Source organism: Vulpes lagopus, chromosome 3 (assembly GCF_018345385.1).
Source record: "Vulpes lagopus strain Blue_001 chromosome 3, ASM1834538v1, whole genome shotgun sequence".
NCBI classification, from domain to species: domain Eukaryota; kingdom Metazoa; phylum Chordata; class Mammalia; order Carnivora; family Canidae; genus Vulpes; species Vulpes lagopus.
The window spans coordinates 66832164-66855562 of record NC_054826.1 but is presented as its reverse complement, the minus strand read 5'-3'; the positions used below and the strand labels follow the sequence as shown (position 1 = coordinate 66855562).

At 53.2% G+C, this 23399-nt stretch overlaps 1 protein-coding gene across 6 annotated transcripts in view; it reads left to right on the top strand.

The window, feature by feature from the left end:
• The window catches only part of ADAMTS14 (ADAM metallopeptidase with thrombospondin type 1 motif 14), a 77518-nt gene that overhangs the window by 21683 nt on the left and 32436 nt on the right, over positions 1-23399 (top strand). For all 6 annotated transcript variants that reach the window (XM_041746898.1, XM_041746897.1, XM_041746894.1 and 3 more), the window contains exons 3-4: positions 2026-2182; positions 10313-10503. In XM_041746898.1, the coding sequence (XP_041602832.1) occupies positions 2026-2182; positions 10313-10503 (348 nt within the window). The remainder of the gene's footprint in view (positions 1-2025; positions 2183-10312; positions 10504-23399) is intronic.

Sequence of the window (23399 nt, the reverse complement as noted above, 5' to 3'; positions counted from 1 at the left end):
GGGGCAGGCACGGTGATCTTGAAAAGTCTTGTGTGGTCCGCAGTTGTGGACAGGAGGGGTGAACTGGACGGCTGTGCCTTGCAGCCCAGCCCGATGCCGTGCAGATCATTCCAGAGACTGCATCCCTCATGTGAGGCCCTGAGATCTGGTGGCCACATGGGGCAAGGAGTGCCAGATTTTGAGGAGCTGCAGTAGCTTTGGTGGGAGGAGGATTGGTGGTGGCTGACTCATGTGCTCGGTAGATTTCAGAGGATGTTCCCCAAGAAGTCGTCTCAGAACAGGTGGAGGTGGGAAAATTTGGTGGAGTTTGGTTGCCTAAAGTCATGGCTTCTTTCTAAAAGATTGTTTATTTGAGAGAGAGGGAGCATGAGAGAGAGAGCAAGCACGCACAAGCAGAGGGGAGGGGTAGAGGGAGAAGCAGACTCCCCATTGAGTAGGGAGCCTGATGTGGGACTTGATCCCAGGACACTGGGATCATGACCCGCCAAAAGCAGATGCTTAACCGACTGAGCCACCCAGGTGCCAAGTCATGGCTGCTTTAAAAAGAGGCAGCTCCTATTCAAGTGAAGAAGGTCTGATAGATTTATAAAAATGGTTCTTTCAGTCACTGCCTGATGTTTACAGCTGCATCTCCAGTGTCTGGAGCACGGCTGGTATGTAGTAGGCGCTCAATAGATACTTGTCGAATGAGTGAAGGAATTCAATAAACATATATTCCTTGGGGCGCCTGGGCGGCTCAGTTGGTTTGGTGTCCACCTTTGGCTCAGGTCATGATCTCAGGGTCCTGGGATCGAGCCCCTTGTCAGGCTCCCTGCTCAGTGGGGAGCCTGCTTCTCCCTCTCCTCCTCTCCTCCCCTAATTTGTGCCCACTATCTCTCTCAAATAAATAAAATCTTAAAAAAAAATCTTATAAAACAAAACAACTCCCCCCCCCCCCATATTCCTTAAGGATTGCCTACTATTTTCCAGGCACTGTGGTGGGTGGGCTGGTCTGATGCTTCCTAGAGCTGGCGCTGGGGGAGGGTGTGAGCTTATGCCCTGAACATGTCTTCACACACATCTAGTTGCATGTCTCATTGGCCTCTGTGATTACTGCTTTCACCGGGGGCTCATAACACATTTTCTGGCCTTGGCCAAGATTATATTTTTAATGTTTTTATTTCCAAGGCCAACACCTGATTATTTTTACAGGCATATTTTGATGCAGGCAAAAAATTAGATTAAAAACAGAGCATGCATTCCTGTGCCCTTATCCAGGCTCTTTCGTTGTCGGGGAGCATTAAGTGCTGTCCCGGGTCTACACACACACGTGCTTTAAATCTGAAATAATAGCCCTTTGTATTGGAGCCGGGGACCAGCACCAATGTAAAGGATAATTAACCTTTACCAGTAGGAACTTTCCACCACTGGTCTTCCTATAGGTAGAGGCAAATTTACAGGATGGGGCTTTGGGGCTGGAATTCTGTGCCCTGGTCGGTGTGTGTGTGCGCGTGCGTGCGGGTGTGTATTTACTGCAGCAGGGCCTTTCCTGCCTCCCCCTCCCCTGTTTAAGGGCTGAAACCCTTTGTTTATTTTTTTAAATATTTTTTAAAAATTTATTTATTTATTTATTTATGATAGACATAGAAAGAGAGAGAGAAAGATGCAAAGACACAGGAGGAGGGAGAAACAGGCTCCATGCCGGGACCCCGACGTGGGACTCGATCCTGGGACTCCAGGATCGTGTCCTGGGCCGAAGGCAGGCGCTAAACCGCTGAGCCACCCAGGGATCCCCTGGAACCCTTTGTTTAAATGAAATGTTATATGGAACCCTGCATACATGACACAAAGTGGATCTGCGTTGCTGGAAATGGGCCTGGGCCCCCTTGCTCGCCGTCCCCCCTCCACCACCCCACCCCAGAGGAAGAGTCTGCACGTGTGTGGTCACATTTGCATTCACAAATGCCCGCCTGTTCTGTGCTGTGTATTCACACTTCTTCCCTCTCCCCCTCTGTGCTCCTCCCGCTTGCGGCGGGCCTGGTTCAGGCGGGCCTCATCCGCACGGACAGCAGTGACTACTTCATAGAACCCCTGGAGTGGGGGCAGCAGGAGAAGGAGGCCGGCGGGAGGACGCACGTGGTGTACCGCCGGGAGGTGGTCCGGCAGGAGTGGACTGAGCCCGGCGGGGACCTTCACAACGAAGGTAGGCACTGGGCAGGTCCCTGAGCTCCACCTCTGCCGGTTACCTTCACCTCTTGAGTCCTGGCCTCGGCCTTCTCATCTGTAAAGTGGGACTGGACCGTGTATACCAGCGGAGAAACCCCAGTGGGTTTTAGGGGTGACTACAGCTGGCTGGAGTTGGGGGCTGAGCTACTCGAGCCCCCTGAACTGTGACCCTAGGGACTCCAGAGGTCACTGAGGGGCTCTACGGTTGCTTGTGAAGGCTAGTTCCCCGCCTGGCAGGAGGTGCAATGTCTGCAGTTAGCTCTTCCCCTGAAGATCAACTCAGCCCCTGGGAGCCTCAGGAAGGAAGGTCTCAGGACATTTGTAGGGGGACTGCCAGGTACGAGGGCATCGGGGTCAGCTTTGTGTCCAACAGACCATTTTTAAATCCTATGTCCAACATCGTTGGCTGTGAGACCCTAACCGAGTTACTTAGCATCTATATGTTGGCAAATCGAACTCCAATAAAAAAAATGCAAAAAAAAAAATCCCAAACAAACAAACCCCAAAACAGATCCATGAGGAGAGGATTTTTTCTTTTTTTATTCTCTACTGTATTCCCTAACATCTAAAACAGAGCCCTTAAGTATTTGTTAAATGGATAAATGAAATATCTCATTGTATTATGTGACCTATGAGCTCAATCAAAAGCTTAGTACTAAGTCTGTGCTTGTATGTCAGGCATAGGAAGGACATTCTCTAAATACATGGAAAAATGACAGAGTAAAAAAGAAAAAAAAAGTCTCTGAACCTCATTTTCTAATCTGTAAAGTGGGGGCGATTGCTAATCTCTAAGCTTGTGCATATTAGCAATAGTGTATATAAAAATCCCAGTGTGGAGCTTGGCATCTAGTAGGTGCTTGATAAATGATTGCTCTTATGACAGTATTGGTTTTTTAAAAGATTTTATTTATTTATTCATGAGAGACACAGAGAGAGGCAGAGACACAGGCAGTGGGAGAAGCAGGCTCCCCGTGGGGAGCCCGATGCGGGACTCGATCCTGGATCCCAGAATCATGACCCGAGCCGAAGGGAGACGCTCAACCACTGATGTTCCCAGGTGCCCCTTGACAGTATTGTTATTTGGGTAACTACTGGCAGGTTAGGGCGAGAGCCCCTGAGAGCAGGGGCGGCCTCGCACCCCGGCAACTGGCACAGGAGCCCGCGCAGCAGCAGCGCGCAGGCCCTGGGCTTGTGTGAAGGAAGCGGTGGATGCAGCGTGTGCTGGCCCTGGGCCCACGGCCAGCTGCATTGTCCAACTCAGCTTTGTCACGAAGCCCCTTTGGCCAAGAGGATATGAGAAGGGCTTGGGTGGAATCTGGCCGTGCCAGGGCCCCGGTGGGGTTGGGCCCAGCGTGAAGGAATGCGTGGAGACCAGCTGTCCCCACATACAGTGCCTCCTCTGAAGCTCCAGCTGCTCTTCCAGGGTCGCCCAGAGGAGAAGCTGCAGCACCAGAGTCTGACCTGGGTGGTGGGGGGCTCTGCAGGCCTGGGGTGGGGGGCAGGCACTCGGTGGAGCCTCGGGGGGCTGGGGTGGATTACGGGGCCAGGATGGGACAGCACTGTGCTCTCCGCTGTGGCTGGGAAGAAGGACAAGTCTCCCTGGGCTCCATTGTATCTGAGGCCAGTTCTGAATCAAAAGACGATAAATCTCCCCTTTTGGGGAGACCCTGGGGGGTGGGAGTTCTGTTGCATGGCCGTGGGCCTGGAGCCAACCACAGCGTCTGCCACCACGGTCAGTGGCCGGGAAGCCCAGACCGCTGGGCTCACAGGGTTGGCCCCGAGGCCCAGGAAGGCTGGTGGGGCTCCCCGTCCTCAGGCTTCCTTCTGGGAGTCCTGGGCCTGTGGGAGATGCCATGCCGGGGCCCACCTGGTCCCTCCCTAGAAAGGCAAGGAGCCGTGGGGGGCTTCCTTACAAACCCGTGACACTCACTGCTATTTTAGGCCCACTGGTGGGTCTGAGCCCGGTGAGTGTATTGGCGTTTCTGGGTGTCCCGTCTCCATTTAGCCTTCTTGATTGGGCCGAAAGGTGTCCCGTCCCGTCTGGGGGTACACCCAAGAGGGGGTGTACCTCTTGGCACACACAGAAATGCCAGAGGCCTAGGCCCGCCGGTAAACGGGCTTTTGAGAGATCTGCCTCAGCCCGGGCACCGTGCTCCGTCTCCACTGCCCCGAGGGTCCGCCCAGCCCAGGGTCCCCTCTCCTGGCTCCCGGAGCCCCCCGGACATCTCCTGGCACCGTCTTCTTGTCCCAGGTAGGCTGCGGGCTTCCCGGAGGACAGACGCCACGTCCTCGTGGTTGTCGCTCCTTCCCGTGAGCTCTGCCACCCCCAGGTTACGGGTTTCCTCAAGGAGGGAGGGGGGCATCCGGTGACCCATCACGTTGACCTTCTAGCTGCGCTGTGGCCTCCGGAGGGCTGCAGCTGCCTGGGCTCCCCTCTAGAAGTATCCGCGACACACAAGTGACCTTCCGGTGGGGGGACTCCTCTGGGCCCTCAGGGTATGGGCTTGACGGCGGCTTCCTGAAGGGAGCTAGTGTGTACCCACACACTCACCCACTCACACATGCACACTCACACACACGTGCACACCCACACACCTCACACACTCACCACTCACACATAGCACCCACTCACACAGCCACACATGCTCACACATGCACACTCACACACCTCACACACCCACTCATAAGTACTGCACACAGCCACACATACACACTCATACACTTCACACATATACCCACTCACACACGCTCACACATGCACACTCACGCACACTCACACATAACACACACAGTCACACAGCTCACACACATGACACACATACACACTCACACACCTCACACACCCACTCACAAGTAACACACATAGCCACACATGCACACTCATACATTTCACACATGTACCCACTCACACATGCTTACACATGCACACTCACACATAACAGAGTCACACATCTCACACATGACACATACACACACACCTCACACACGCACCCACTCACACACGCACATTCACACAACAGTCACACCTCACCCTCACACATGACAACAGTCACACACAGGCACACTCACATACCTCACACACGCACCCACTCACACACTCACAATGCTCACACACACACACTTATGCATACTCACGCATAACAGTCACATACCTCACACACAGGATATACACACACACATGCACTCACACATGCACCCACTCACCCACTCACGATACAGTCACACGTATGCACACTCACACACCTCACGCACACACCGACTCACACAGCACACACGCACACTCACACAACACACACACACTCACATACACACATACAGTCACACACATGCACACTCACACACCTCACACACCCACTCAAAAGTAACACAGCCACACACACACACACTCATACACTTCACACGCACCCACTCACACAGTCACACATGCACATTCACATGTAACACACAGTCACACACCTCACACATGACACACATACACACTCACATACCTCACACACCCACTCACAAGTAACACACAGCCACACATGCACACTGATGCACACTCACACATAGCACAGTCACACATTTCACACACATGACACATGTGGTCACACACCTCACACACGCACCCACTTACACACGCACATTCACACATAACACAGTCACACACCTCACACACACAGCAACAGTCACACACATGCACACTCACACACCTCACACACGCACCCACTCACACACACTCACACATGCTTACACACACTTATGCACACTCACGCATAACCGTCACATACCTCACACTCACATGACATACACACACACATGCACGACACACACAGTCACATGTATGCACACTCACATACCTCACACATGCACCGACTCACACATAGCACACATGCACACTCACACACACTCACACGACACACACAGTCACACACATGCACACTCACACACACCCATACTCACACACAGCACACCGAACTTCAAAGCCTGCAGGTAGATTGCCTGCAGGTAGATTCCCTGGCTGGACGTCCAGGCACGGCCGGCCCCCTTCCAGCCCGCGGGGACTCCCCCGTGGACCCTGCCTCGGCCCCCGGGGCTGAGCCCTGGATGCTGCCATGCTCCTAAAGCCGCCCCTTCCCTCTTCAGCCCTGGGCCCCGCTCTCTATGAGCCCGTCCCACCCCACAGGTCCCCCTGGGGAGGAGCGGGTCCCTTGGAGCCGCAGGCACCTGTGGCCGGTTCCAGCTCTGTGGCTGGGGGCCAAGGCTGCCGGATGTGAGGACAGCTCATCCCTTCAGGGGCAGCCTTCGGGCTGGGCTTCGGGCTGCTGCGCTCGCTTTATTTTAACTCGAGATAAAATCCACCAACTTAATCATTTTAAGGTATACAATACAGTGTTTTTTTACTATGTTTAGAGTGTTGTGCAACCATCACTGCTGATTCCAGAACATTTCTGTCACTCCCATAAAAGGCCCAGAACCCATTAATTAGTTACCATTCCAGTTTCCCCCCTCCCCACCCCCCGGCAGCCACTCATCTCCCTTCTCCCCTTGGATGTGCCCATCCTGGACACCTCATATAAAGGGAGTCATGTACCATGTGGCCTTTTGTGACTGGCGCTGTCACTTAGCCTGTAAGGTTCACGCACGTGTAGCGTGCATTGCACGAATAGACCACATTTTGTATGTATCTCTTTATCTGTTAATGGACACTTGGGTTGTTTCCATTTTTTTTGTTATGGTGATAATGCTGCTATGAGCATTCACGTACAAGTTTCTGTGTGGATGTATGTTTCCAATTCTTTTGGGTATAGATCTCGGAGTGGAATTGCTGGTTCCTATGGTAACACTATATTTAACTTTTTGGGGAGCTGCCAAACTGTTTTTTGAAACAGCTGCACCATTTTAGATTCTCATGGGGCTTCTTGGGTGGGCTTCTGGAAAGCCTCCCAGGGGCCCGTGGCTCCCCCCGCAGCTCCCCTCTTGGAAGGTTACCTATTTCTGGCCTGAAAGGATGAGAGATGGAAGAGGGTGTGGGGGGCACCTCTCCAGGGCTTGTGGCTGATGTCAGCAGGCCCTCCCCACTGCTCCTCACTATTTTTGCAGAGAGGAAAATCTGGGTGGGCCCTGACAGGGCGTGATAGTGGGAGAGTGGGAGCCCTGGGTTTGCATTCTGGGTCATTGCCAGTACTTGCTGTGTGACCTGGGATGAGTCAGGCAACCTCTCTGAGCCCCCCTTTGCCAGACCTGGCTGGAAGAGCCGTAAGGGGTCAAGCTCCACATTTTACATATGATTTGAAAACCTACAGGCACTGTTCATGTGTTGGGAGTGACTGTTATTTATTTTGCCTGCTCCATGGAGAGAATGCTTGTCCTTTCTTCGGCCTTCCTGGGGCTTCTCCCTCCTTTCTCCCAGGTGTTTGTCCCTGGGCTGCTGTACTCACCACTGGGCTCAGGTGCCAGGCCACCATGAGCTCCTGTGCCAGGTTGAGTGAGGGTGACAGCAGCGTGAGCCCTGCTTGCCAGGCTGTGCATCACTCAGGGGACTGGCCACACTTTTCTGGTTTCCCCCGTGGGCACACATTTTACCAACCCTTTAGTCTAGGTCTTTCCTTCCTTTGCACATGGAGGCCACTAACCGAATGGAAGATAAAAAGAAAGGGTAGCAGAGTCCCATGGTCCCCTGTTGCCCTGCCCTTAAATTTCAGTTCCTGAAGCATCCATATCGATAGAAACTAAGAGGCAAAACTGGGGTCTCTGCCGAGGCACCTGTGGAATCCTCCACGAGGGTCCCCCGCATTGTGGATGGTGTCACCTCATACTTGCTCACAATGGATTTTGCAGGTACCGTTCCCTCTGCTAGGGACTCTGTTCTCCATGCTCCAAGCAGCTTGCTCCAGAAGTTACTGTCAACTCCCCTGTCCTGGTTTGGGTCTCCAGTGTGGAAGCTTTCCCTGGTCAGTCCTCCTGTAGGCCTTGAAGTTACTGCACTGTTACCTTCTGGTTCCTTCTCTGTCACCTGAGGCAGGCAGTGGGCTCAAGGGCAGGGGCCCTACCTTCATCACTCACCTACCATCTACCCACCTTATACGTTTGGGCCTGTCCTGCAGCCACAACCCTTGATACGTGCTGGGGATGCACTGGTAGCATTTTTTCTATCCTTACCCCCTGTCCCACTCTCTGAGAGATTCTCACTAACTGGATATTCTTGGAAATTAATGGTGCAAGTATCAGAACTTTAGAATACACATGCATGGGTGGCTCAGTGGTTGAGTATCTGCCTTCAGCTCAGGGTGTGATTCCAGGGTCCTGGGATTGGGTCCCATATCAGGCTCTCTGCAGGGAGCCTGCTTCTCCCTCTGCCTGTGTCTTTGCCTCTCTCTGTGTGTCTCTCATGAATAAACACATAAAATCTTAAAGAAAAAAATAAAGGAACTTCAGGGTAGGATGGTGGGGAAGTCATGAAATGTTAAGGCTTTGAAACCTTCTCAAGAGACCCCAGGCTCCTATCCTGCTTTCTTGGTGTGGGGGAGGAAAAAATTTTTTTCCTTTACCCTTCTAGGTTCTTGGCTGAGGCACCCTGTAATAAAAGACAGATTAACAAGAATGAAACAAACAGAAGTTTAATTACATGGATACCTCCCATAGACGTGGGAGAGAGCCAGGGAAACCCAGTAACTCCCCTAAATGGTCCAAGCCACTACCTTAACATCTCCAGCTAAGGACAAAAGAAGATGTTGGTGGGTGGGGAGGAGGAGTGAGTTATGGGAGGTTACCAGGAAAAGCACAGTCAACAAGGGGAAGGTTATTACGTGGATTTAAGTCATTTCCTTCTTTATTGATAAGAGTTTCCTGAGATATGTAGAGTCATCCTCCTCTTCCTGGTACAGACAGGGAGACACCCTTACAAATGGAGATTTTCCTTCTACAGGAAAACGTCTCTTGCAAAAGCCTCACTTATCCACGATTTCCAGAGCTTTTCTTGTGTCTGCCATTTCTTAAAAATAATCAGTCTAAAATGGTCCTTACACCATGGAGGCAAATTTTGGGGTGGCCAATTCTGCTCCCCGTCACTAGCTTTTCCCACAGTGTCCTCAGGAACCCTTGACTCCATTGTCCCAACAGATGTCGCTCCAGTCTCTTTGGACTGGTAACTGCTTTGGGGGCCACCTTTCTGGGCAGCAGCACCAATGATGATGCGATGTTTCCAGGTCTGCTCTCTTGATTTCGGACAGACCTGGGCAAGCTACCCTGGGTCTTAGTTTGTTGACCAGCATATTGGGGACAGTAACCTGAGAGTTGTAAGGATGGGATTGGATTCAATTAGATTGGAGGTCGGCAAACTAAAGCCCACCACGTGTGTTTGCAAATTAAGTTTTATGGGGACAGACACACTTGTTGGCTTATATGTTGTCTGTGGCTACTCGTATGCCAAACTGAATAGCTGAGACGGAGACTGTAGGACCTACAAAGCCTAAAAAAGTCACTCTCTGGTCCTTTCAGAAAAGGTTTGACAACTCCCTGATTATATCACACAAGTTCATAAATCCTTGTTAAAGAAATATTTAGCTTTTTTGCCAAAAAGGCAAAGTGGTGGTGGTGAACTTTTGGGTTGCTGGTAGTGATGGGGAGGGATTGGGGGGGAGCTTAGTCCAGGGGTTCTTAAAACGCCCTGCATAGGCCACAGTGACACCACAATTTTTCCCCTTAATTGAGGTGTGTCCACCCACTGCCACCTGTGACTTTTATAGCAAGCATGTGGGTAAGAGATCAAGGATACCTCATCCCTGTGTCACAGGAGGGGAGGGGGACTTGGAGGGGTGAATGGGCAAGGGGAGGGCACATGGGCAGATAGCACTGGGTGGGGACTGGGACCTAGGCTTGCGACTCCCAGCCAGATCCCCCTTCTCTGCTGTTTATTGCCTCAAAGACTGAGCCGTGGTCTGGCACCAGCCCTTTGCACCAGCCTATGAGTTAAGCCGTGTGGAAGGAACCGCCTCATGCTGGGTTGGCTTCACAGAGGCAGGGAAAGGACCCACACGATGGGGCTGAGTGGGCTGGTGGGTGGCATCCGAGGGGCAGCCTCTCCTGTGGGTCTGACCCCTGTCTCTCTTCTCCTCCTGGTTGGCAGCTTTTGGCCTGGGTGACCTCCCCAACCTGCTGGGCCTGGTGGGGGACCAGCTGGGCGACGGAGAGCGGAAGCGGCGGCACGCTAAGGCGGGCAGCTACAGCATCGAGGTGCTGCTGGTGGTGGATGACTCGGTGGTGCGCTTCCATGGCAAGGAGCACGTGCAGAACTACATCCTCACCCTCATGAACATCGTGAGTGTCCCTGTGTCATGGGGCGGTGGGTGGGGTGCCACCTGTTGTGGCCAGAATAGACTATTTCTCTCCAACCTGATGTTTTCCGGTGGATGTGCTGGCCTGACGTCCACCCCAGGCTGAGGCCTGATCTCAGCTGTGCGTACCTGTGCTGAGGTGCCCATAGGCCCTGGGTCCCGGCCCCCCTTCCCCCAGCAGGTAGGAGCCTGGGGAGAGTGGCTTCAGGGCTGGGACACATTCAGAGCCTGAGGCAGGTGTGGTCTGAGGGGTAGGATGGGATCACATGCCTTGGAGTTACCTCGACTTCCCTGAGATTCCTCATCTGGAGATAATGCCCCATCCCAGGCTGGGAAGACTGGCCAACAAACGCTAGCTGGGGCTGGGGTTGGTGTGTGAGGTGGGACCCCTAGGCCCTGAAGGTGGGCCTTTGGTGTTCACCGAGAACAGAAAGGTGGTTGTGCCAAGATTTAGGTCTTGGCCTTCACTGATGAGAGTTTCCAGAGCTTGAATCATCCCCCTCTTCTGGTCCAGCTCAGGAGACGCCCTTACAAATGGTTAGTCCTCTTATACCTGTAAATGTCTCCCACAAAACGGTAAAACTTCCACTGGGGTTTTCAGAGCTTCTCATACATCTGCAGAGGCATCTCTTGGGGTGACGAACCTGCCCCTCTTGGTTCTTACAGCTCTGTGGTGTGTGTGTGTATAAAAGTGGTTCTTGGTCTAAGCCCCTTGAAGAAAGGTCCTGACATGGGGGCTTTATCTTATACTTTTTTGAGCCTGACTGCACCCAGACCAGTGCCTGGCTCCTGGTAGGTGATGGGTAAATATGGAAGCGAATGGTATCTAGGGGGCAGACAGAGAGCCAGCATCTGCTTAGAGGGACCAGGAAGGCAGCAGATTTGTGTCTGCAATGAAGGTGTAAAGAAAAGGGGGAGGCTAGAAATCAGATCCAGTCACAAGGAGCCTCAGGGAGAGGGGAGGGCTGCCCCAGTGTCTGCTCCCCTCACCCCCTCTTTGTTTGGATATTAATTCTTCTGTCCCTTTAGGAACCTATGGTTTGGGATGCAAGGAGCAAAGGCTACCACAGGGGGCTGTTTGTGACAGAAAGAGGATAACTATGAATATGGACAGACCCACCTCCCTGGAGCACCTGACCACCCACCCAGACTCTAGATTGCTAGTCGAATTTCAGGCCAGACAGCCAAGTACTAATCCCATTAGTAGGAGAGCAAGGTTAGCCACTGGAGCCAGCAGGTGGAGAACAGGAGTGGTGGGGAGGGAGAGGGAGCTAGGGAGGCCTTAGGGAGCCCTTGGGTGCTGGGAGCCTGGGTCTGGGTCCAGAGTAGGGGCTGAAGACCCCAGGGGTGTGAGCCGGTGAGCCAGGCCCTATTCAGTCCCAGAGACCTTCAGTTTGCCAAAAGGTACTTTTCAGGAAAAGGTAAACACATGACTCTCAGAAATAATGGACAAGTGTTAAAGTCTCTTTTTTTTAAGTGTTAAAGATTTTACTTCACTCCCAAATCAGTGAGAGAACCAGGCAAATGTGATAACCCTTTCAAAAGAGAACCCCAAGAATGGAAACATTTATAATCAGGACTTTTTGAAATGAATGTGCAAACAGAGAACAGAATGGCCTTTCTGACAGGGTGGAGGAGAAGCCCGACTCTGTGCATCTATAGGCCGGGATTGTACGTTGCTATCAGGTGTCGAGCTCTCAGTTTTAAGGTAGCTTCCGTGGAAGCAGATTCAGATAAGGCTGAAAGGTGTGCTGTGGGCAATGCAGTTTCCATCAAAGTACACGTTATAATTATTCTCTTGAGTTGGAGGCCTGGCCGGGGTCCCGGGTAGAGCGCCCTTCCCGTGGATGGCAGGGAGTCTGGTGGCCCATCTCTCATATGGGCTGCGTCCCTGTTCCTGGAGCTGGTGGGGAGCAGCCTCACTCAGGACACACCCCTGGGTGCTGGCTGTGTGACCGTCCTAAGCAGCTAAGTGGTGGAGGTCTGCTGGTGAATCATATAAGGAGATACTGTTTTCGGTAGAGCAAAGTATGCTTTTGGAACTGTTTTCCAAAGGCTTGCCCAGACTGAGATGTGACTTGCTGAGAAGGATCTCGTTGAATCCCTCAGATCTGGGGCCGTGTGGAGGGTGGTGGCGAGTGAGTGGGAAGTGCCACCAAGTTCTTGAGGTTCGTGGTGTGGAGGGGAGTCGCCTGCCTAGTAGTCCTCCTTCCCTGGCATCCCTCCCCATGTCCCCTGGACTTTATTGAGGACGTTTATTGGAGAAAGGCAGGCCCGTGTCCCATTCAGGCTCTCTTGACCTCTGACCCATGACTCACAGCCTTGGCCAGGGAGCTTCCCTGCTTGGCCCTCACTGAAGACTGGGGCCCCGAGGGCCTGCCTTGGAGACTGCTGTTTCTGTAAGCTTGGTGCCACTTTCTTTCTCCTTACCACCTAGCAGAAAGCAGGGGAGGAGAGTAAATGTCTTCCAGAGGTCCCTGAAGGCTGCTTGAGGCTGGTTCTTCTGCTCATTGCTGGCTTGCTTTGTGGATGTGAGAATAGAAGGGGAAGTTGAGGCAGGCCCGTTCCCCTGAGGAGCTGTTGTGTGTCGACCCCTGCTGCCACGGGGAGTACGTGAGTAGTGGGGTCCTGACTCCCCAGGTGCAGAGGACAGCCACAGAGTTCTGGCCCATGGAGGTGAGCAGATGGGTGGCTGGCCACCTCTCCTCCCAGGGGACCAGCAGCTCAGCCCATTCATTGTGTGGGAACTTTATTTGGCTGGGATGCTTGAAACACTAATTTCCTGAGGGATTTCACGAAGCCAGTAAACAGGGTGTCCCTTTGCTGTCTCCTTGGAGTGCCTGCCTACCTGCCTGTGACCATTTCTGATCCTGATTTGCGGGGCCAGCGCTGGTCTGGTAGGATCATGGAGAGATCCTGTTCCCAGGATGTATGGTCCCATTGTGCTAACCCCAGAGGAGGGGCCAAAGCCCATAACAAAATACTCAGAACCATCTGATCAGGCCCTGCCTACGGCAGCTCTCAGGGCATCATGCCTCTCACTTTTCCCTTGCATTACCCTGGGGATGTGCTATACAGATTCATGCAGCTGCAGCTGGTGGCAGGACTCCCTCCTCTCTCCTCCTCACTTGCTGGTGGGCCCTGCATGGGTTTTATTTGCCCATGCCTCAGTTTACCCATCTGTACCAGGTCACTCTCCTTAAAGCTTGTTCACACCTCAGGGCTGGGGAACCATTTGAGAGCTTTGAAACATAAAGGAGCAGTTGTGTTCAGCATTTAGTGAGTGCCTGGTGTATGCCTCGTATGACAGACTTTTATTCTAGAAGCTTTGGTCTGGTTGTAAAAACAAGCCTCAGCCCACGGAATAATTTGGGGCAGTGCTGAAGATGCTTAGAGGAAGCAGCCATCCCTGTGGACTGGGGAGAGAGGCTCTCTGGGACGGTTTGGAGCTGAGCCAGCCTTGGGGTGGGATGGCGGGAGGGTTTGGTGAGGTGGAGTGTGCAGGCCTGGCGAGGATGCCAGCGTGCATGGCAGGGTTGTGGAGGCAGGAACGAGGGGGGGAGCCAGGCCGGCAGAGACCTCTCAGGAGCTGAGATTTGGGGGTGGGGCGGAGGAAAGGATGGACACCAGAGTCAGCTGAGGCTGTGATGGGCCAGCAGGAAGGCTTTGGAAACAGGGACGCTGAGCTTTCTCGAATATCACAGTATCGTTCCCATACCTACCACATGTCAGGCACGGGGCTGAGAACTTCACAGACAGGCTCCGTGAATCCTCACTGTGGCCTTGTGCCAGTGACATTCCTTTGACCACTGTGGCTTTGAGAAGCAAAGTGACTTGGCTCAGAATAATCCGAGGCAGAGTTGGGATTCAAACCCGGATCTGTCTGATTCCAAAGTTTGTGCTCTCCCCCTACTGCTGCTTGGGTAGGACCTGGGGCAGGCAGCTCTGAGGAGGAGGGAGAAGGAGGATCACGGGCTCCTGGCCTGGGAGGTAGGGAGGCTGCTGCCACTTTGTGGAAGGAGCCTCTCCCCAAAATGGGTCTCCATATCGGAGTCAGGATTCTGAGGCTTCACCCCTGGGCTTGCTTCCTGCTCTTGGCTCCTGGCTGTGGCCAGGCTTGCTTGCCAAGGCCTTGGAGAGAATCAGGCACTGTTAGGGGCCCTCTGCTTGCCTGGGGTGACACATCGCATCTCTGGGGGCAGGTGAGGACTCCCTTGGACAGGGGGATGCGGGGACCCAGAGCTGGAGCAGAGGGAGGGTGAGGAAACAGAGAGGCCCCTTCATCGGTCTTCATGAGCCAGTCTATAGCCAGGCCCTTCTTGGCAGCCTACCCACTGGGGTGGTAGGCTTCTGCCCACCCTGCCCTCCACCCCACCCGGCCAGCCTGACACCACAGAGGCGTTGGCATGGTTGCCAGAGAGATGTTGCCTGGTGTCTCAGAGTGGGTCCTTCCCCCTCTGACCTGTGCATTGGGGGCCCCTTCCTGAGGCTTCTCAGATGCCCTGCTGGAAAAGCTTGGCCCAGATGGCTGTCAGACCAGGGTTTTGGTGGCCTCAGCTTGGGAGGGTGGCATTCTCTTGGCACAGACCTGTGTTAAATATTCATCATAAAGGCCGGTTTGGAACACCACAAAAAAACTGCTTTCGTGCTGACAGAGGATTGCTTCGCCAGACCTTTTCCGTTCGGGGATATGTAAGCCTCTGGAGCAGCTCATCCTCCCTGCTCATTGGAAGGACACAAATCCTCCCCCTCCCTCTCTTGTTAATCCGTTCTCTTCTCCTGTCTCTCTTCTAAAAACCTTCTGCTGCTTTTTAGGGCACTCGAGGCCCTAAATGCAAAACTAAATGCAAAATCTTCTTACCTTGTGGTGGTGGTTCTTAACAGGGGCAGTTTTGCCTCCCAGGGGCCCCTGGGAAAGATTTGGAGATATTTTTTGGTTATCCCAGTAGGAGGGGGTGGGATGTTTCTGACACCCCCAAGGAGCCTAGGGTTGCTGCTCATTATCCTGTGGCATACGGGGTGCCCGCAGCCGGAGTGGTCCTGGTGGGCAGGGGCCCTGTGCTCCCCTGTTCGCCCCAGTTCCCATATGCTGCCATTTGCGTTTTCGGAGTAGATCCCCTAGGAAGAGAAGAGTGCTCCACAGAAGCAGGGATGCTGGGGTTCTTGGTAGGAAAGACATAGTAATAATGAGTATCCCTCACGGTGGTGAGAGCCGTATGGTCGACAGAGCCCTTTCATGCCAGGCATCTCAGTTGTCATATAGGAGGTCACACTCCTGAAATCCTATTCCTGGGCTGATCTCCCAGACCTCTCCTCAGCTCCCAAAGTGGAAAGCAAAAGTTCTAAACCAACCAAGAGATTGCACACATACATGTTCCAGGCCCTGTTCCAAATGCTTAACATTTGCCTCACCTTCTGTCCGCAGGCTTCTCTGCAAGGTTTGTTTGTCTACACTCGGATGGAGAGTTGGGCTCAGCCGGGTGAGGTCATGGGCAGTTCAGGCCTTTCCAGGCCTCCATGGGGCCTCTCTTTACACTCAGACAGGCCAACCTCGGGCAGAAAGGCTGCTGCCTTGTGGAGACAAGTCGTGGGGCCTAAGTGCTGAGCATTGAGGGCCCGTGAAAGGGCCTCTGTTGGGCTGGTGGTCCATCCCTGTGTGCTCTGGAACCACCCCGTACAAGTGGCCTGGCCCTGAGGTGGGCCAAGTGCCTGGATGGCCAGAGAACCACTCAGGCCACCCTATGGGTTCTGGGAGTCTTGAAGGGGCATGCTGTTCTGAGACAGCTGGAAGAGCCACTTACAGCCTGCACCCAGCCCTTTGAAATATAGGGCCATGGTCATGAACTTGTGGGGAGAAGATGGAGCAGCTGAGCCAGGAGAGGAGGAGAAAAGAATCAGAAAACTCAATGCATTCCTCCCACCACTCGGAGAGCAGTCTCAGCCTCCAAGATCTCTCTGGTGACCTCAGAGGCTGGGCCTGCCCACGTGCTGTGGGAGTGAGAGCAGCGCCTGGGTCAGGGCTCAGCATCCCAGTCTGGTGGAAACTGGGGCCCGGCTCTGGCTACTGCATAGGTCAGCCCTATGCTGGGGGCTGGGGGTGGCAGGGTTTCTGGGCTGCAGGCCACAGAGTATTACTGATGTACACCCCCACACCGTGCACACAGCACAGATAGGGTGCATGTTTCCACGCATGTGTGTGTACATGCGCACACATCTACTCATCCGTATGTATAACACAGATGTGTGTGTGTGTGTGTGTGTGTGTGTGTAGATACATGTACCACATGTGCCACACCAAATCAGGTGCACACATCCAGAGTTCACACATTATATGTGGACATATACTTGCCATATATCATCAAAATTGAACCTATCGATTATCAGATGTTCTATTATTTTACGTATCTAAGAAACAGAAAAACTGGGGGTGTCTGGATGGCTCAGTTGGTTAAGTGGCTGACTCTTGATTTAGGCTGAGGTCAGGGTTTTGGGGTTCTGTGATTGAGCCCCGTGTTGGGCTCCATGCTCAGTGGAGGGAATCTGCTTCAGGATTCTCTCTCTCCCTCTGCACCCCCTCGTGCATGTGCGTGCGCTCTCTCTCTCTCTCAAATAAGTAAATAAATCTTAAACAAAACAAAACAAAACAAAACCCAACAACAGAAAAAGTGCTACCCTTTAAACTCTGATAATGATGTTTTCTTATCACTTAGAGTTTTATTTGTACTCACTGGAAAAGCTTTTTTCACTTAATTAGGACTTAGATTTTTATCATATGTTACTTGCGTACATACGTAGGTAGGATAGTGTGAGAAAGTAAGGTATTCCCTTAACGTCTTCCGTTCAGAGTATTCCTTGTCCAAGTCACTTTCAGCACAGAGCCACCAAAGTGTGTGCTTCTCTGCACAGCATTGTCTCCTATGCCATCTGGAGTATGGGCGATGCCGCAGGAGTGCCCCACTCTTATCATTGGGATTTCCTGCAAGCCAGGACCTGTTCTGCGAGCTTTCATGTGGGTGCCTTCTTGATTTTACTGGAAGGTGGCAATGGAGGTTTTCAGGCAACCAGGACTTGCATTCCTTTTTCAGATAGCTCCTAAAGTGGCTGACCACCAGCAATGTCAAAGGGTTATGGTGGCCTTTGAAGCCACCAGGAATAACATGAGATTTTTGCTTGCATGAATGGTGACAACATGCTGTAACTGCCACCTGACCTGCTGCGAATCCAAACGGGGGAAGAGGAGCATCTCAGATACATGCAATGCAGAGCTTGTTGGAGCACTTGGTCTGCAGAGTCGCTGTGTGCCCTCTGGTTGGAAGGTCCAGGACTGGGAGACAAAGGGCTAGTCCCAGGGTCTGGGACTGAGAAAGAGCAGGACAGGTGATTGTGGCCAGGTCTCTCCTTCAAGCAGTGCTGTCTCCGTTCTGTTTGGCCTCAGAGGTCATACGTGACCAGGGAAGGTGCATGAGCAGAGGCTGGACATGAGCTCCGAACCTGGCTGCTGAGCTCATGCAGGCTCCACTGTCGCTGTGGGCCTGCTTGTCCCCTGTTAGGAAGACGGGTCATGTGCCATCCTGCTTGGAGCACCTTTGAAGAATGGCTGACTCTTAGACCCGAGCGAGAATGTCCAGGATGAAGACCCTGTAGTGCCAGAACATAAGGAGGGGCTCAACAAACAAACAAAAAAACACCCCAGAGTCAACAGCGAGAGTGTGTTCAAAGGGACACAGGCCACCTGAGAGAGCTCCTGGTGGCCAAAGGTGGGACAATTTCAGTTTGAGCAACAAAATAAATAATGTGGCATCGAATTATATATAACCCATCTTATATTATAACCTAATTATATCACGGGTTCATACTGATAAATGACAGAATAAATAAGCAGATAGGAGGAGAAGAACTCTAAATAACTGATGTACTCTGTCCTCCAGGAGGTGAGTTTTACCTCTGCTCCTGCATCATGGTTCTTAAAAGCTGTTTTGCTGGGCTGTGCACAGTGACTTTGTTCTGAAGAGCACGGCATGGGGGCGGACACTGTCCCAGCAGGCGATCGAAGGTCAGCCTCGTCAGGGACGGGTCCTGTTGGCACCAGGTGCCCTTGACATCATGTGGGGAAGGTGGCACTTCACCTCTGTGACCTTCCTCCCCTAGGCCTGTGCGCTGCGCTCCCCGCCCCCCCCCGCCCCGCCCCATCTAATCAGGAGACAAATATCAGACGTACCCAAACAGAAGGACAGTCTGCAAAATCCCTCACCGGTATTCCTCGAAACTGTTTGGGTCATCAAAACCCGGGAAAAGTCTGAGGAACTGTCAGAGAGGAGGAACAATCTGGAGCAGCCCAAGGAGATGCAATGGCCAAATGTAACCTGGTGCCCTGGATGTGTTCTCAGAGCAAAAACAAAGGATATTAGGAGAAGATCGGGGAGATCTGAAACAGATATGGGTTTCGGTTAATCATAATATGTTCTGTTGGTTCAGCAGTTGTGACAAAGGTACCATGGTCATGGCAGATGTTAATCATAGGGGAAACAGGGGAATTCTCTGGACTATGGTTGCAGATTTTCCACAAATCTGAAGCTATTCTAAAATCAAAGTATACTAATTAAGAAGAAAAGTTGGGATAGTCCTTCCTTCTGGACAGGTTGCTGGGAGGTTCCATGGGGCGGGCAGGGGCTGTGGCCGTACCAGCCCTTGAGAAGCAGTTCATGCCCTCTCCTGCACAGGGGATGGGCTAGAGACCTCGGGGTCATGCTTTCCCAGCATGGCCCCTCCCTGTTTGGGACCTGCCTCAACCTGGCTGAGCAAGCAGGGGGACATGCTGTCCCAGAGCTCTCGGGAGCAGGGTTCCCTAGCAGTGTGGGAACTCGGGGCTGGCGAGGGAGCATTCTCGGCTGGACCCTGTCTCCACACTGACAAGGAGAAGCCCATCTTGGCCTGGTCCAGAAGAGAAGGCTGCCAGCTGCCCTCCCATGGGCTCCCCAGGGGCCTAGCTCTGCCCTCCAGCCGTAGACAGAGGCCTGGCATTTCTGCTGTAGCCACCCAGAGTCTGACCCTCCCTTTGGACAGGAAAACAGATTCAGAGCTCCCACCCCATTAGACGCTCTTTCCCTTCTTCTTGCTGCCCGGGCTTGACCACAAGGCCCCCAGGGGGCCTGCCCATGCAGGGTTACAGGAAAACAGAGAAGGGGCTCTTGCAATGACTCCCTGGCTGGCTGTGTTGCTGTTTACTGGATGTGGAAACCCATTTTCCTACCTTCTCTCCCAGGCCAGAGAAAGCCCACTCCAGCCAGCCTGCCACAGGGGCTGGTTCTGGAAAGCAGCTGGGTGTAATGGCCAAGAGTCACAAAGATCTGAATTTAAACTGAGCCCTCTCATTTTCCAGCTAGGTGGCCACAGGCAAGTTACTTACCCTCCCTGAGCCCTGGCTTTCTTACCTGTGAAAGGGGAACAATTCCTCTCTCCATAAGGTTGAAAAGAGGTCGTGTGCAAGCCCTCAGCATGGTGCCTGGCGTGTCGTAGGTGTTCAGTGAATAGCAGCTCTTCCTCCAACCCTAGGGGTTTCTAGCTTCTGCTTCATTATCACGTAGCTTCTCCCTTCTTCTGTTTTGTCTCCCCTTGGCCAGAGAGAGAGAGAGTCCTGACCTTTGCTTGTTTTTCTAGCACATACCCAGTGGGCATCCTAAGCCAACACGTGAGGTGGAATCCTAACCTGGGGGTCTTGGCAGATCACGTTGAACTTGGCTGGCCGAGGTGGGGAAGCAAGGAGACCAGACACAGTGTTCTTTTCTGCCCCGTGGGTGTGTCTTGCTGCCGTCACGCTGGTGCCCACAAGCACGGGAAGCGATTCCTGGTCCCCCCAGAGCTGGCGCACTGGCCTTACCTCTGGCATTTGGGAGACAGCTGTGAGGGGCAGCGGCTGACAGAGCCAGTCCTTGAGTGCACAGCTAGACCGGAGCTGGTCAGGGGGCCTCCTGTGTGTGTGTTCCAGGGGTTTTGGGCCTCTCAGGTAGCTGCACCTCCTGGTTGTGGTTCCAGCACCAGCTCGTGGCTGTGGCCAGAACCTGTGCCAGGCGGCTTCTGCAGTTCTGGGTGGACATGGGAGCCCTGTCCAGCCACCTCCTTGGCCTGTGCACACGGTCAGGACAGCTTCAGCTGAATCAAAGCCCTGAGGTCCTCCTCAAGGGCTGAGGGTGGTAGGGGTGTGTGCAAAAGAGCGTGCCAGGGCCCCAGAGATGTGGAATGGCAGGGCCAACCCCACCTTTATTTTATTTAATCTTATTTATTTATTTATTTATTTATTTATTTATTTATTTATTATTTTTTCCCACCTTTTTTTAAAATGATGGAGTAAAGTCATAAAATAGAATTACTTTATTTTTTTTTTATCACCCTTATGTAGTAAAAGAAAAAGACTAGACTGTCACTCACTGCTGAACGGTGCTCCTATCACCCCTCAGAGCTATTCATCCACTCTTGCGCCTTGGGCCACCTTTTGGGGATCACTTTCCATCTTCCCTGGCTGCAAACCCTTTGGTGGGGTCTGTGTAACTGTCTCAGGTTCCATTTCCCTGATAATGTCGTCTTTCATCATGGTTCTTGAAAGCTGGTCTGCTGGGCCAGGATCGTGGGCAGACGGGTTCTTTATCTGGGTGCTCTGATGGTATTACTTCAGTGTCTCCCCTTGTCACTGTTGAAAACCTACTCCTAACCAGATGGCCCTTCCTTGGCAAGTGGCCCATCCCCTCCTTTGCCGCCTGGAAGGTTTTCTCTTTGGCTGACATGAGCCACGGAGAGAAGATCCCCCGAGACCGTGGCTCCCATCTCTCCCCAGGAATGGAGCAGCTGTGCTCAGTGGGACCAGAGAGACTTGAGGCCAGCAGAGGAGGCAGGTGGGAAGGTCGAATGGGGCTTATGGCGCCCAGAACTTTCGAACAGCCTGTGCTTACACGTTGCTGAAAGTGTACAAGCGCAGGCTGGGAAGAAATTCCCCATCACATGAGGGGCTGGCCTCAGTTGCCCTGATTCCCACAGGCCTCGGGGCTCTCTTGATGCCTCCACATGACTCCTACTTTTCTCTCTCTTGTTCTGAACCTCTGTCCATCTCCTGTAAAGGGCCCATGACCTCCAGCAAGCCCTCCCTGGCCCTTCCCACCCATGTGTACACCATCTCCCTTTCCCCCAACCCCTGGGGTCTGGGTACACCAGTCACCTGAAGCATTTGGCCTCCAGATTATTTCAGAGTCCTGTGCTGTGCTGAGCAAGGTCCCTCCAGATGGCGTGTCCCTTACTGCTTGCTCCATATTGCATTTAGGCCAGTTCCCCGGGAGTGGGAGGTGGCATCAGGAGGTCCCACTCCCTCCCCATCAGTGTTGGACGCTCGGGCTCTGATTCTCCCTCCTGTTCAGAGAGGCAGTGGCCTCCTCCTCCGTCCCTCCGTGAGTACCTCCCAGTGTCTTGGGCTGAAGATGCCAGCTGTTGGAGCAGAAGTCACTGGAGGTTTTGGTGGGTGGGTTTGACCTGCTGAATGTGGGGACAGTAATGAAGGGTACGGCCGGATTCCGGCAGCAATCTGCCTGGCCCGCTTTGGAGAGAGACAGGGCAGGAAGACGACGGGCCTGAGAATTTCCAAATGCCCAGCGGCCCTGCAGATGCCTCCACCCAAGCATTCCAGGGACTGCTCTCTTTCCCTGCCCCGGGGCAGGTGGTGGGTTTACATGTGTCCATGTGGGGCGCAGATGTGGCTGTGTAGACCATGCCTTGCTTATCACCCCGTCTTTGGTCTGCATGTGTACAGGGCACATCAGGGAGGTCTGAGACATTGACTGTAACCCATGGAGAAGGACGGCCACGTTCTGAGTTGGAGGGGCTGAAATGTGAAGGTTATTTAAGAGTAAAATTCTGTTATAGGCTGATTATTAATTCAGCAGAATAGCAAAGAATTCTTAGGTTGGAATTCTGTTGGGGAAGAAATGTACGTGTGGCCGATTGGTCCCCCACCACATGTGCCCCCCCGCCCCCGCCTCCACCACAGTTCTCCTGGGATAAGTCAGGGGCACGTAGATTGAGAAGGACATCATCTCCTTACACATTTGGGCACTACTGCCCCTGTGATGTTGGCTGTGGAGGGGAGGAGGGTGGAAGGAAGTGTCACTGCCCATTGGACTTTCTGTCATTCCCTATGCTGGGGTGTCGGGGGGCCTGCTGTGGACTTTGGTCTCAGTTGGCTCCAGACATGGGTGCCAGGTAGGCCCTGGTGGAAGGAAGCCTGACACAGGCTGCTCTAAAGTCTGCATGCTCATGACTTGGGGCAGCTTCCAGTTCTGGGGGAGTGGGTGGGGGCTCTGTGGTGCACACGGCTTCTGCTGCCAAGCTCTGCTGCCCAGCCTGCTCTGTCTTTGGCTGGCCCAGGAGCAGGCCTCCGGTTGCCTCCTGGCTTTCCTCTCCCTGTGGGAGTCTCATATATAGGGTTGGCAGCACTGCTCCTCTCCATTTGGTAGACAGCGGTCCCTTTGTGGGTTGTAGGCTGGTTTCTTTGCTCATGGGCTGAGGGGCACAGAGAGACGGAAGCGGTGAGAAGAGGGCCATGTATGAAACTCCATCCAGCCAGGGAAGGACGTGTGGGTAGGAGTCAGAGGCTGGGATCCACTTCTGCCTCTCTGTTTGTGTGGCCCACTCATCGTTCCCAGATGTTGAGTTGGCATGAGATGTCCACATGCCAGCGCTATGACAGCCATGACGATCCCCATTCTACAGAAACAGAAACAGAGGTCCTCAGGAGTTGCCTAATGTGCCTCGAGCCACCCGGCATCCAGGGCAGAGGTGGGATTTGAACCCAGGACCCTGGCCCCAGTAGCTGCATTACGTAACCATTGCTGTGTGCTG